The sequence below is a fragment of the Cynocephalus volans genome, chromosome 7, assembly GCF_027409185.1.
Source record: "Cynocephalus volans isolate mCynVol1 chromosome 7, mCynVol1.pri, whole genome shotgun sequence".
Lineage (NCBI taxonomy): Eukaryota > Metazoa > Chordata > Mammalia > Dermoptera > Cynocephalidae > Cynocephalus > Cynocephalus volans.
The window spans coordinates 87787285-87801766 of NC_084466.1; the positions used below are offsets into that span (position 1 = coordinate 87787285).

Genomic DNA, 14482 nt, shown 5'->3' on the forward strand with positions numbered 1-14482 from the left:
AGTTTTCTAATTTCATGGAAAAGATTTGGAATTGTCACGTTTGTCATTTGCTCTTCATGTCATTTGCTATTCAAAAATTTATTGCAGTGGGATGGATTATATCAAATATCTGATAGTAACCATAGTGCCATCATTGTTAGGAATAGATCTGGAGTTGTTCACAGCATAATAACCAAACTTATAACTACCCTAGCATGAGATTTATCTTGAATACTTTTATAGTATCTGATATTAGATTTATATAGGTAGGTTTATATAAATTTAGACTTTATATATTTAAGCACTTCTAGATTCACAGCAAAAGTTGAGTGAAAATAGAGTCCTACCCCCATCCCCAACATGCACAGCCGCCTCCGCATCAGCCTCTCCACAAGAATGGTACGTTTGTCCTAACTGATGAGCCCGCGTCAATACGTCACCATCACCCAGAGTGCACACTGTCCATCAGAGTTCGTTCTTGATACTGTACATTCTGTAGGCTTGGACAAATGTGTAGTGGCGTGTGTCCACCATTATATTATCATATGGAGTCGTGTCACTGCCCTAAAAATCCTCTGTGCTCTGCCTGTTCATCCCTCCCTCCCCCCACCTCTGGCAGCCACTGTTCTTTTTACTGTCTCCGTAGTTTTGCCTTTTCCAAAATGTCATATAGTTGGAATCGTACAGTCATATTAGATTTTAATCTCTGAAATTCAATTCACTGTCAAAAAGAGGAGCAGATTCTTATCCTGAAAGCTTTCTTTTCAAAGCTTCATTTGACAGCATTTAATTAACCACTATTTTGGAATGTATTCAACGTAATCACCAAAACATAAAAGCAGATTTTTTCCCTATGACTAAAAGGCTACAGATTCACTTCTGTATACACTGCCACATTAATTATGGGCATTGAAATATAAGTGCTGATACCGTATTTTGGTTACCTTTCCCACCCTTTATTTCCAAATGGAGTAAAGTGGGGTCAAGTAGTCTCATAAGCTCTAAGTCCTTCTCCAAAGCCTTTCTGGCAGCAGGCCTGACAATACCCAGGGCATGAGCACATAGTGTCTAGCTTGGTCTCCTTAGTCATCTCTGTGCACGTGCTGCTGGCTTGGCTGCTGGGTTTTGGCCAGAGTGGCCATGGAGCAGGGCCAAGGTATTATGAAAAAGCACTAGGTTAGGTTTCAGTTCTCTGTGATTAGACTGAAAGATTTAGTTGCCAATTGTCATCAACCAAATTTCTCACACTTTGCCTGATGAGTTACTTGTATCAGTATCCAAAAGGAACCAGAAGGCTTTTTAGAAGTCCATAGTCTTTATTTTAAATCACCACTCAATGAATAGGGGCTCTTATAGTCTACCTGTGCTCTTTGTTTTGTCTAATATGTGGAAGGGATTGTTGTAAGTGTTTCAATAATAGAAAGCCATATAAGACTTTTACTTTTTATTTATACTTTTCTATGTATGATTAATTAAGCTATGATAGGATTATTAGGTATGTACTAAAAAACAACAAAAAGATCTCAGAAAAAAATGCTTTCCCCTTGAGACTCTGTAGGTCAGTGGATGCTATTCCTAAATTCCTCTTAAGATATGTTACCAGTCTGTTTATTTTGGCCAGATAAACTGTTAAGACTTAACAAATGATGTCTGCAAAGCACATGCTTTGTTAAGTATATAAACAGGCCACAGATGTTTCTGTGGGAAGAAAGTATTTTACTTGTCTCAGTATTCCAGACTGTAGCTTTGAGTGTTCAATAAATTTTTGTTGAAGGAATAAAACCACCTTCTCCTGCTGCTAATAACAAATCGAGCATTTTAGTGCTGTTTTTCACCCTCAAAACCACTGTAGATGATTTTATGATGTCATAGATAACATATATGTTGCTCTAAAATATGATAAAACAGACATGCTCAAACCCATGACCCAACTCAGGAGCATTACGAGTGCCTGGTTGATTTTATGAGTGTGCTCTGTCCCCGTCCCATCTCCCTCGCTGCTCTCCCATTCTACCTGCCCGCTGCAACAGAGTTGACCACTGTTCTGAAGTTTATTATCCCCTTGCTTTAAATTTTTTAATCACATATATGTATCTCTATAAGATATGTCATTATGTGAATATCATAGCATAATTCATTGTTTCATTTTGTTGTAAATGAACTTTTGGGTTTCCCTCTTTTGTCATTACAAATAGTGTTGAAATAAACATTCTTGTACATGTTTCCTGGTACACATTTTTGAGAGGTTTTCTTTCAAACCTAGAAAACCTTGGTTATTCTCGGTGTAAGCCTAGGAATGGAATTTTTGAATCATAGGACATGTAAATGGTTACTTTTAAAAGATTGTGTCAAATTATCTGAAATAATTGGACCAATGTACATGTTCACTAGTGGTGTGCGTGGGTTCCCACTGACCCATGTCCTCACCAACACTGGCTGTCAGACTAGCGAGTATGTAATATGCTCTTAATTTGCTTTCCCAAGTACTAATACCATTGAGCATCTTTTCATGTATATAGATATGCAGTTCCCATGATTCCTCCTCTGAAATGCTTGTTCATGTCCATTGTCAATTTGCCTATCATGTTGTCTTTTTCTTATTGATTTGTAGAAATTCTTTATAGTTGTGTCTTCTAATATTTTGTTGGTTATATGTATCGCAGGTCTGTTCTCCCAGTTGTGTGGCTCCTTTTTTCACTTTATGGTGTCTTTTTTTCTTTTAATTGGAATAATTTAGATTTACAGAAAAACTGCAAAGATAGTACAGAAAGTTTCTATATACGTTTTACCATGTTTTCCTCTAATGTTACCATCTTACGCAACCGTGGTGCATTTCTCAAAACTAAGAAATTAATATTGGTATATTATTAGCATCTGAACAGTTTTTCCACCAATGCCCTCTTTCTGTTCCATTATCTAATCTTGGATACCACTTTGTATTTTGACTTCATGGTATCTTTTGATGAACAAATACGCCTCATCTTAGTGAAATTTAAATTATTGTTACTTCTTTCTCTCTTCACTGTATTAGTTTGTGTAAGATTGTTTTGTTTTGTTCTTGCTAGTTCAGTAGATCTCACCTGTAAATCTACTGAGACTGGTATTCTCTTTTGGGAAAAATTTAAACTAAAAATTTTAAATTAACAGTTGTGAGAGTATCCAGGGTTTTTTTTCCCTTCTTTGATCTAACTTATCAAGTTACCTTTTTCTAGGAACTTGTCCATTTCTTGTAAGTTGTTAAGTTTTTACTTTTACTGTTTTTCACATTTATAATTTCAGTTTCATTGCTAATATTTCAAAATACAGTTTTAATGTTGTAAAAATGATATGCTTATTGGAAAAAAGTAATTCAAACAATGGAAAAGTTAAAATTCTCCAAAAATCTTATCACCTGTCACATTTAATCATGTTATTGTTTTAGTGATCATCTTTCTTGGCATGTCTTGATTCACATATGGAAGTATATATAATGCCCTTTTCCCCCGTAATTTTGCAAATTTAATACTTGTTAATCGTGTAGTAAACCAAATCACTTGTAGTTTCACCTTCTGAAACTTATTAAAATTTTGATTTTTTTTTTTCTTTTCGGACTTTAAGGCACAAATTACACTTAAAGATAAAATCATTACTTTTTATTAATATTACTATGAGCATTTTCTTATGTCATTAATTAGTGTTAGAAATCATGGATTTTAATGTAAAACAATGGGGAAGTGGTTCAATAAATTTATTTGCATTATTTTAAGTAATGCTGCAGCAAACATTCTTACATATAAATCACCATGTGAGTATCCTGTTTAGTAGGCATTCTTTTTTGTGGGGGGGAGCGGGCGGCTCACCAGGACCGGGATCCAAACCCTTGACCTTGATGTTATGGTGTTATAACCTTGTGCTCTCACCAGTGGAGCTAACCAGCCAGCCCTTAGTAGCCATTCTTAAGGAAGTTTCATTTTCGATGAACTCTTTATGTGGTGTCTTATTCTACATAAGGCCACTCTTCACAGCTGCTCTTCCATGAATCAGGCCAGCTTTGGAAGAGTGGCAATGTCCTAGAGAGAAGGAAGAAAAATAATGGGCATATCAGTTGAAACAATGTTAGAGAGATGGCTTTATTTTTTCTTAACCCTCTTTGTTCCATACAAGATTTCTGGGGGCTTGTAAAAAGAATATTTCAAATGAAATAGTCTTTCAAAACTTGCGTTAAGAGTGTCAGGATTATATCAGAGTAGAAAGTTAAGACTGGAGAAAAGAACAGCCCTGTTATATAGGATATAAGCTTATTTATAGATAATAGTGTTTGATTTTCAGATTTGGATTTGAAGGTCTTAGCATGAGAAGTGAGGTACAGTTTCTTAATGGGATCTCCTGCATAAAGAGGAAGCACGTCTGCTGCTCAGAGGAATTTTTCCAAATATTAAGTAAAATAAAAATAGAAAACAATCTCTTGCAAAGCTTCATCTAGGAGACAATGAATGATATGAAATCCTCAACCCTATGACAACAGATGATGCTGGAGCAGATTTTATTTAGCTGTTTCTTACAACATTCTTTAACCATCAATATACCATCTGAATAGTTCTAACTATTTATAAGCATTGATTCATTTTCATGTCTTTTGCTCTTCCTTAAAGATTGTAGAACAGAAAGGACATTTACTTTAAAAAAATAGAATCAAACTCATTCTGTCTTGCACTTAGCTTATGAGAAATTGGACTCTTTTGTTAAGTCTAATAAGCTCAGTTGGTTAGAGTGTGGCCATATAACACCAAGGTCAAGGGTTTGGATACCTTTACCAGCCAACTGCCAGAAAAAAAAAAAATGGAATCTTTTGATTTCTCCTGTATCTTGAAACACTTTGCTGTTTCATCATTTTAGGAAGTATTTCTTCATTACTCATCAGTTATTCTCACCTATAATTAAAAAAAGACTAAAATAATAAGAAAATGGAAAAATAATAGAATCACCTAGAAGGATGATATAATAGTGAAATAAATCACTACAAGTGAAATAAATACTATTCATTATTCTTCAGTTTTCTAATTGTGTTTCTACAAGTATGACATGATCTTTCAAGAAATATAAAAGAGCATCTTTTAAGTCTTCTTTTTCAAATGCTTCATTAGATGCTTTTTAGAATTTAGAATTTTCTGCCCATAATAAGAGAAGGAAACGACAGAATATGATATGTCACAGTGATTGAATGAATCAGATGATGAATACAAAGAGACAGCAGCACTCCAGGCTATAACGTGATGGTAGAATTGATAGTGTAAGTGAAACCTCGGACTAAGTTTTAGCTGACGATATTGAAGATAAATTTTCTCAAATTCAGCAATTGGTGAACAAACAATATATTTGCAAGGACGGAAAGCAAATATGATATTCTCAATCAGTCGATCATTCATTCCACAGGGAAAACTTTATCACCCAATATGTTGTGACAAGAGTTTGGACCATCCCATTTTGCTCAAAGGATGTTGGCAGTATTCTCTCGTCCTTTTTGGTGTTTGTGCAACAAATTTACTTAATGTTTGTAATTGTACCAGTGCTAAAAGCAGTGTGTACCAAGGTGACTAGAAGGAAATGAATGATCTAGAAATGAAAAAAATTCATTGGATTGATCATTTTCACTGGTATTTATAAATCTAAATGAGTATGTTATTACATTTATGGAGCCAAGAATATGACCATCCTTTCTTCAACAAAATTATGAGCTATGGAAGTTTTCAAAAGTGGTGCATCATCAAAAAGTGACCTTTTGATAATGCAGAAGCAAGAGGAGTGAGCATTAATCAACTAGAACCTATTAAAGAGGGATATTGCGAGTACAGTCTATCCTCATTATTTGTAGATTCTATATTTTTGAATTTGCTTCCTTGCTAAAATTTACTTTTAACTCCAAAACCAACACATGTGGTACTTGTATGATCATTTGCAGACATGTGCATGTGCATGGTGGTGAGATTTTTGAATTGCCTGATGTGGATATTCCCACTGAGGTCAAACAAGGCAACACTCTGCCTTCATGTTTCAGCTTTCCATACTGCAAACAAGCATCTTTTTTACGGTCTATTTAGTGCCACATTTTTCACATTTTTGTACAGAATAGGATGTTCCAAATTCTTGTCACAAATTATTGAGGTTCTTCCTGAGCAGTGACTGACTGGATGATTTCACAGTGTAAAATGGCCCCAAAGTGTGGTTCTGAAGTGCCTGTCTGACGTTCCAAAATGCAAGAAGGCTATGATGTGCATTAAGGAGGAAATATGTGTGTTAGATAGGCTTCCTGCAGGCATGAGTTACAGTGCCATTGACAATGAGTTCAATGCTAATGAATCAACAACAAATATTTAAAAAGATGTCTTAAAAAGAAACACATATAAAATAAGGTTACATATGGATTGATTCACCTGTGCATGGTGAACAGTGTAGTGACCAGATGCTTACAGTCCAACCATGGACTTCTCCTAGGAGCAGTGGTTCCACATTCGCTAATTCAGTACTTGTGGCAACTTTATAGAACATAACTACCACAAATAACAACAACTGACTGTATATACAAGATGAGTACATTCCAGTTATTTGCATACAAAAATCGTTGCCCATTTTCAGTATATATAGTTTCAAGGCCAGGAAGATATGAAATAAAAATTTGAGTTTGCTATGTTTAAGTTCTTATTAAAATTATCTAATGAAGTTCTTTTCACTGTACCTCCAGACTTATGTAAAATTTTCACAAATGACTTCAAAATATAAAAAGCTTTGAAAAGATCCATTGGACCCAGATAATAACTTTTTTTTTTTCTTTTTTGGCTTATTCTGTGGGTTTATAAAAGCTGATGGCATAAGAAAGGACAGTTCAATGGGAGCAGTTCCCATAGGTGATTAAATCCCGTGATTTGGTAGTAATGAGGAATACCTGGAATAGATCTCCCATTACTTTTTTGGGATCATTGACAAATTGCTGGAATAACAGTTTGAGATACTACTCTCTGATGAAGGTCCCAGAGTTTAGTATCTGTAAGGTGAGTGGCTGTCCATTTGCTTTATATACCAGAAAAACAAGTTGCATATCGGACCTGCAGACGTTTAGTATTCTTGGATTAACTATTAAGTCAATGATTGTGTGTTGTACCAGATCTGTTTTAGGAGTGAATACAAAGTTCAAAGACTCTACTACTTTATTTGCAACAATTTACTTATGGTAGACATCATCATGGAAAATGGACACTGATGTGTATGCTTTCTTTTGTGGCCCTTAGTGTGTTTTCTGTAATTTTTTGTTTGCTTCTCTTCTCTTTTGGACTGAGATCAAAAGCATAAATGATACATTATTTATATCATTTTACTAAGCATAGTGCCTGATACATTCTAACTATTTGGAGTTTTACTGAACTGATCCAATGAATTTGTGGATGAAGAAATTAGTTAAATTACATATCCAGATTACTAATTAATGGCAAAATTAAGATAAAGATTCTTGTTAGTGAAGAGATTAATCAGTGTATGTGTAGAATCTTTCTCCTCAATAAGGTTGAGTACTCTACCTTGAAATTATTTTAGGATACAACCTGTTCATGGTAAAAGCTTAATAGCCAAGCCAGTGTAATTGTTAGTTTTTTTCTAAAGAACATCACTTGTTGTCTCCATGGCTTTCCGCCTCTCGTCTTTGCACACGACGTGGGCTTCTGTGATGCCCATGCTCCTGGTGTTCCTTCCGCCTCAGCACCTACCTAAGGCTCCTGTGTGTCCCTGTCTTTGTCCTTATTCTTTATCAACACCTTCCTTCTAGGTGAATGTTTCTGGTTTTGCAACTTTAAAAATAAATATTTAGGTATCTTTATGCTAATGATGCTCAAATTTGTATTTCCAACCCTGACCTCTTCCCTAAACTCCAGATGTCTATCAAACAGTTGATTGAACATTCCCACTTGAATTCCTAATTTGCATCTCAAACTTAACATGTCTAAAGGTACTTAACATGTACCTTTGTTTCCCTATACATGTCATCTCACATCACATACATCGGCCCCTCCCCACCCCCAAACTTCTGCATTTTAAGATATAGACCACCATCTTCCCAGTTGCTCGGGATAAATATCCAAGTGCGACCCTTGCTTTCTTTCTTCCCTCAGGTCATACTTCCCGTTCCATTAGTGTGTCCTGTCAGCCCTTCCTCTAAAATCTGTACCCAGTCTGGCTGCTTGGCCACATCTCCCTAGCCCAAGCCACCATCATACCTCGGTGCAGGCAGGGTGATTCTCGTTTAAAGAGCCGTATCGTATAGCATCATCTCTGCTTAAAGCATTGCAGTGGCTTCTGGCTGCAGTTAGGAGAAGACGCAGCCTCCTGGTCAGTCACAGCCTGTTGAAGCACTCTTCATCTGCTCCTCGCCCACTGCCTCCATTCTCAGCCCATGCTGTGTCATCATCTGTCACTGTCAGCCGCAAGTGCACTGGCATTCTCTCTGTTCTGTGAGTGTGCCAAGCCCACTCCCACCTCTGGGCCTTTGCAGTTTTTTAAAGTAGAGTGATCATTTAGCAAAATGTTAGCTCTGTTCAGAGAGACTTTGAATCCCAAATAGTTCTGTAAAATAGCCTGGTGGTGTACACTGTCTCCCTTACCATTTTCCCTGAGAATTTCTCTCTTTATTTCTCAATGGTTTAATTTTGGTATAAAACTTTAATTAAGTAATAGTAGCTAAATGAAAAAGAAACAATAGGAAAGAGGAAATTTAAGAATAACAAGCTACATAATTTCACTAAGACTGTTACTGAAGTGTGTATGTAGCAAGATGGTCTTGTTAGTGGAATCACGTACAGTATAATTATAGGTTGTATGCTGATCTCCTGGAGAGACCCAGTCTGGATAGTCAGTGGCCTGGGCAAGGAGAGACCTGGCTTCCCCTAATCTTCTTATCTGCTTGTCCCCTTGTAAGTTTTCCACATGTGTTTCCTTTGTAAGAAGAAAAATTAACTGATGGAAAGAAACCAAAAAGAAGGAGAAAGGTATTCACTTCCACATTCACAAAGTGTGCTTATTAAACTTTTGATTTTTCTCTAATGAAGGGACACGTTTGATAGTTCTCTAATATTATGAATTGAGTCACTAGATATTAAATTTTTTGAAGATGCTTAACACTTTCCAACTGCATGGAATTTACTTTTTTTTTTAAATTATAAAGTAATTTCTCTCTGGTTAAGGAGCATCTAGGAAGTTCTTCCCACTTATTCTTGAACATGTTGATTAGGTCAGTCCATTTTCATCATTATTCATTTCCCTAAGATCATTCAAAAGTGTGTACATAGTACACATTTCATCTTTTTATTCTAATAACAATTCTCTTCTTGACTACATAAAGATGTTAGTATTATTTGCATTTGAAAAATACATGTTCTACAAAGCACTGAACAGCTAGTCTACTAAAGTAAGCATTAATTCCAGGTTGCCTAAGAATTTGAAGTTCAAAAGATTTTAGAAAGTTTAATAACTTAATAATTGAGAACCTTTGTTAAAGGAAAAACTTATTAACTGTTTGTATGTATAGCTGTGTGATTCTTGTTATAATGCCCATTTTCTTTCTCTCGGCATTTGTTTTATGGATCTTCTTTTCTTTTAGCTTGATAAAGATGACATGGTATACATGGAGGCATATGATAAATTGCTGGAGTCCTGGCTGACTTTGGTCCAAGATGACAAACATTTCCATAAAGGCTTTTTTACCCCACATGCAGTTCAAGTTTTCAATTCCTATATTCAGTGCCACCTAGCTGCTCCAGATGGCACAAGGAATTTGGTAAGTTTTAAGCCAGATAGTATTTAAAAATCTTTTTCATCCTAGGCTCGATTTAATTACATTATACATTATTTAATACTAGACATTTAGGACGGGCTCCCTCAGAAGATCTGCTGAGAGCAAAAGTGGTCCTCATTGTCTAGATGAGTTCTTATTATGTGGGTGCTGCTTGTAGATTCCTCCTTTTCAGGTTTCCATTCTCCAACTCTGTGTTTCTAGCTGTCAAGCCATGCAAATGACTTCCTGTGTCCAAAAGACCATAGATCTGAAAGATATCATATCTTTTAGTGTGACAAGTTAAATTCTCTGGTATGGGAGGTGGGTTGTGGTGTGCGGTTAGCTACGTTTTCCATGTGTCCATGTGCACTGTGGGATGATAACCTCCACTCTTTCTCTTGTGTGTTTTTCCCCTTTTGATAACTACTGGGGCTGTCAGCATAGTTATAAAGGAGTCCCTAGATAGCTGCACTCGAAGGTCGGCTCTGTCCAGCTCCCCTTTTCACATGCAGTGCTTCAGCTATTTTGTAGTGCAATGAGAAACTCATGTTTCACTGAACAAGGTAATGCTGTTCCTCATTGTTTATCTGTTTCATCTGTAATAGACTGCCAATGGTGTGGCCTCTCGTGAGGAAGAAGAAATAAGTGAACTACAAGAGGATGATCGAGACCAGTTTTCTGATCAACTAGCCAGTGTAGGAATGCTAGGAAGAATTGCTGCAGAACACTGTATACCTCTTCTGACAAGGTACACACAGTCCAAAGAAACCCCATGGAGCAAATGTTCTCTGTTCACAATTCCCTGGAGAGCACTTAAAGTGTTTAAAGACTTTAAACACCCCCACCCTGTATCCCAGCACACTGGAACAAATGGACAGAAACATACTCATGATTGCATTCTTTGGCTTATACATTTGGAGCCCAGGCACTTCAGCATAGATGGCAGAAAGATTATGGAAAACATGGTATGAGAAATGATTTGACCCATATCAATAAAAACTTGGAATATCCAGTTTTCAAATGCCTGTCGTAAACCTTGATTGTTTGTAAAACAATGTTTTAATTCTGTGTCGTAAACAGTAAATCACAATTTCTGTAGTGCTATGAGAACAGTTGTGTACTATAATATTTTTGTATATGTGTCTTTGCGCTAACATCTTATTTATGTCTAACATATGGAAGTTATAAGTTGTTCCAGGTCTTTGCTTATTGAACTTTATGAAGCTATTGTTTTTTACCTCTTTTAGTTTATTAGAGGAAAGAGTAACAAGGCTCCATGGTCAGTTACAACGACATCAACAACAATTACTTGCTTCACCTGGTTCAAGCACTATTGACAACAAAATGCTTGATGATCTTTATGAAGATATTCACTGGCTTATTTTAGTTACAGGTTGGTTGGGGTTTTTTTGTTTTGTTTTTGTTTTTAAATGTAATTTCCAACTGAGCAGTTTAAGCCTTAAAGGAAGCTTCATATATTAAAAACAACAGTTCATACCTGGTATTGGATGAAATTTGGATTCAGCTGTTCTCTGTCACAGAGCTGTGGATGCATTTTTTAGTAGTACTGGCTAACATGTAGTCAGTGCACATTGCACACCAAACGCTTTATGTGGATCTCTTCATGGCCCACTGAATTAGTGCTGTTAGGTATTGTTACTACCCCATCTAATAGACAAAGAAGCTGAGACTTAAGAGAGTTAGAAACCAGCCCATGGTCACACTGCTGTAGTTTTTGGAGCCAGAATGCAAATGTAGGCAGTCTGACTTTTAGGTCTTCATCCTTAACCACCATACTGTTAGTGTTCCTGTATTTTAATCAGGAAAAGTAACTTTCCTTTTGAGAAGGCATTCCCCGATATTGATTTATGATATAGACGATAGCAGAATTCTTATTATCTTACAGAATATATTGCTGAAAATTATTAAAAGGTAGTAGATTAAAAAGCCTACCTGTCACTATGAATTATAAAATTGGGGAATAAAAACATTTGTCCTTTGTCCTTTTCTGCATTTTTGAGGGTTAATTATCTGAGAAATATAAAGTTTCTTCTTATCAACTTGAAATTAACAGATTCACATTGATAATTTACTTTCACATCAATTTATATGATATATATAAATCAAATAAAACTGAAAACATTTATCGTGAAATTTGATAAATGTAGATTTGTTAAGTGTTTGTTTTTAATTTTTTTTAAACTGAAGGCTACCTCTTAGCTGATGACACTCAGGGAGAGACTCCGCTCATACCTCCAGAAATAATGGAATATTCCATTAAGCATTCATCTGAAGTTGACATCAATACAACACTTCAAATTTTGGGATCTCCAGGAGAAAAGGCTTCTTCCATCCCAGGGTACAACAGAACAGATTCTGTGATTAGGTAATATGAACTCTATAGCTGTGCTCTTGTAATTTATACTGTTTTATAAATTTGAGTTGATGGGTAGGTGACTGGAGGGATAGGCATGTTGTAGATCAGATATTTGAAAGAAGAGAAAACTTGGAGAAGCCTTGAAATGCACAAGGATGGCAAGTATTCAGTATATTTAGGCAGTGCCACTCTAGGAGAATTGACAGCTGTGTCTAGTACTGAAGGAAAAAGTGTGAAACTATTCTAAACACAATGAGTCTTGGAAGAGACATTTGATCTAATGTACTGTGAACATACGCCTGTCCATCAGAAAGCAGCACTGATGCGTGTACAGGCATCCTTAATGAAGGGAAAAAGAATTTGAGGTTCTTAGAAAAGAAGATGAACATTAGCACTTGCTCATTTATTGTTCATAAAAGCTAAAACTATGCTTTAGTGGCTTTCTTAAGGAAAATTGTAATTCATCTCTTATAAAATGGAGGTATTTATCCTGAATGTGAAACTTGAGAGCCCTGTGAGGGGCAGTTACAAGATAGCAGAATACATCAAATGTATTTAATACTTTAATACAATACTTTAATCTTCCTGATAGTAATGGCAAAATTTTCATTAATTCTTATTGGTGAAACCTGGACTAAATATGCTCCAAAAGTGAATTTGAACATAGCGTTTTAAATTTCAGTATCTTTAAGTTTAGGTTCCAGGCAGAGATGTCAGTGATGATGATAATATTGGTTTTTGTCAATTGCAAAATCAGTAACTCAAACAGGGTACTGTCCCCTTCATTTTTTTTTTTTTTTTTTTAGTGAAAAAACAAGTATATGGATATTATTTAAATATGTGCAATAGAAAATAAGGTTTATTAAAAGTTGAAATATTAAGCTGTTATCAAAGAAATGGGAATTTATCTCCTTTTTTGCATTCTCTTGTTTGAAATAAAATATTAATACCCTGTTGAAGAAGTTTTTTCTTCCTTTTGAGATTATTATGGTCATTAGATTTAGTGTCAGAAATCAATGCTTTTGCTTTGGTTTGGTTCACGGTGAATGTTAATTTCAAAGGCAGTTAATTTTAGGGTGCTGTCGACAATATTATATATTCTTTGTTGTATTTCTTGTTTGGGCATTACCATCAGGAATGCTTTCCTTGTACTTTAAGTGCTTTTTCAATTTTTGTCCATCCTAGGTATTTGTGGGAGCAAAACATTTTGGTATCTGAGAGCACAGCCTATGGAGCACAGACGTCTTTGGGACAAAAAATTGCATTTTTTTTTACTCCAAAGAGTAATGTGAAAATGAATGGTATATGAGAGAAACATTTCTTGTTTGACTAAAATAGTAGCTTATATTTCTTGAAGAAACCGTCATTTAACAAGTAATTATTGAGTACCCACTATGTACCAGGCACTATTCTAGGCATTTGGGATACATTAGTGAACAAAACAGACAAAAATCACTCCTTCTTTAGAGCTCTTTGTAAGGGAGAGATAATAAATAAGTAAAGTATGTAGTATGTTAGAAGGCAGTTACTGCTGTGGGTAAAAAGCCAAGCAGGGTAAGGGGATCCAGAGTGTAGACTTTAGGGCTTGTTGTAGTTTTAAATAATGCTATCCTTGTATGCTTTATTTAGAAGGTGACTTGTGAGCAAAGGCTTGAGGTTGTAAGGGACGCCATGAAAGTGTCTGGGGGAAGAGCACTCCAAGCAGAGTAAACAGTTAATTCAGAGGCCCTAGGCCTGGCAGGCATGTGTGAGGAACAACAGGAATGCCACCGTGGGCTGAGCAGAGTGAGGTGGAGTTTTGTAGGAGATGGAGTAATGAAAATAGAGGGAGATCAGATAAGACCTTTGGAACATCTTTGGCTTTTGCTGTGAATGAAGTGGGGTGCTATTTTAGGATTTTGAGCAGAAGAGTCACTTAAAAATGTTACTCTGACTGCTGCGTTGAAAGTAAATGATGGAAGCAGAGAGACCAGTTACAGGGCTAGTTGCAGCAATCCAAAAGAAAGGTGATGATGGCCAGACCAGAGGGATAACAGTGCAGCTCATGAGAAGTTAAAGAAAGCTGTTTGATTTCGTGTACAGACTTTGGATTTATGAAATGCAGATGTAATCCAGGACTGATTTGGAAACTACGGGAAACTGTGAATGCTGTCTGGAATGTAAAGGATTTTTAGACAGCATGCTTAACTGAAGTAGGATTGGAGTATTAATCTTGGAATATCAACAATTACAAACATATGTTGATGTTTTCATCAGTTGTTTCTTCAGCTCCCCTTTGTGCCAGGATCTAAGGATACAATAGGAGTGTGACAAGAGTGGTACGGGGGCACCGC

The 14482-nt window shown here is 36.0% G+C and overlaps 1 protein-coding gene across 4 annotated transcripts in view; it reads left to right on the plus strand.

The window, feature by feature from the left end:
• XPO4 (exportin 4) overlaps positions 1–14482 on the plus strand; it is a 107509-nt gene that overhangs the window by 78098 nt on the left and 14929 nt on the right. For all 4 annotated transcript variants that reach the window (XM_063101481.1, XM_063101479.1, XM_063101480.1 and 1 more), the window contains 4 exons: positions 9599–9775; positions 10378–10520; positions 11020–11165; positions 11981–12158. In XM_063101481.1, the coding sequence (XP_062957551.1) occupies positions 9599–9775; positions 10378–10520; positions 11020–11165; positions 11981–12158 (644 nt within the window). The remainder of the gene's footprint in view (positions 1–9598; positions 9776–10377; positions 10521–11019; positions 11166–11980; positions 12159–14482) is intronic.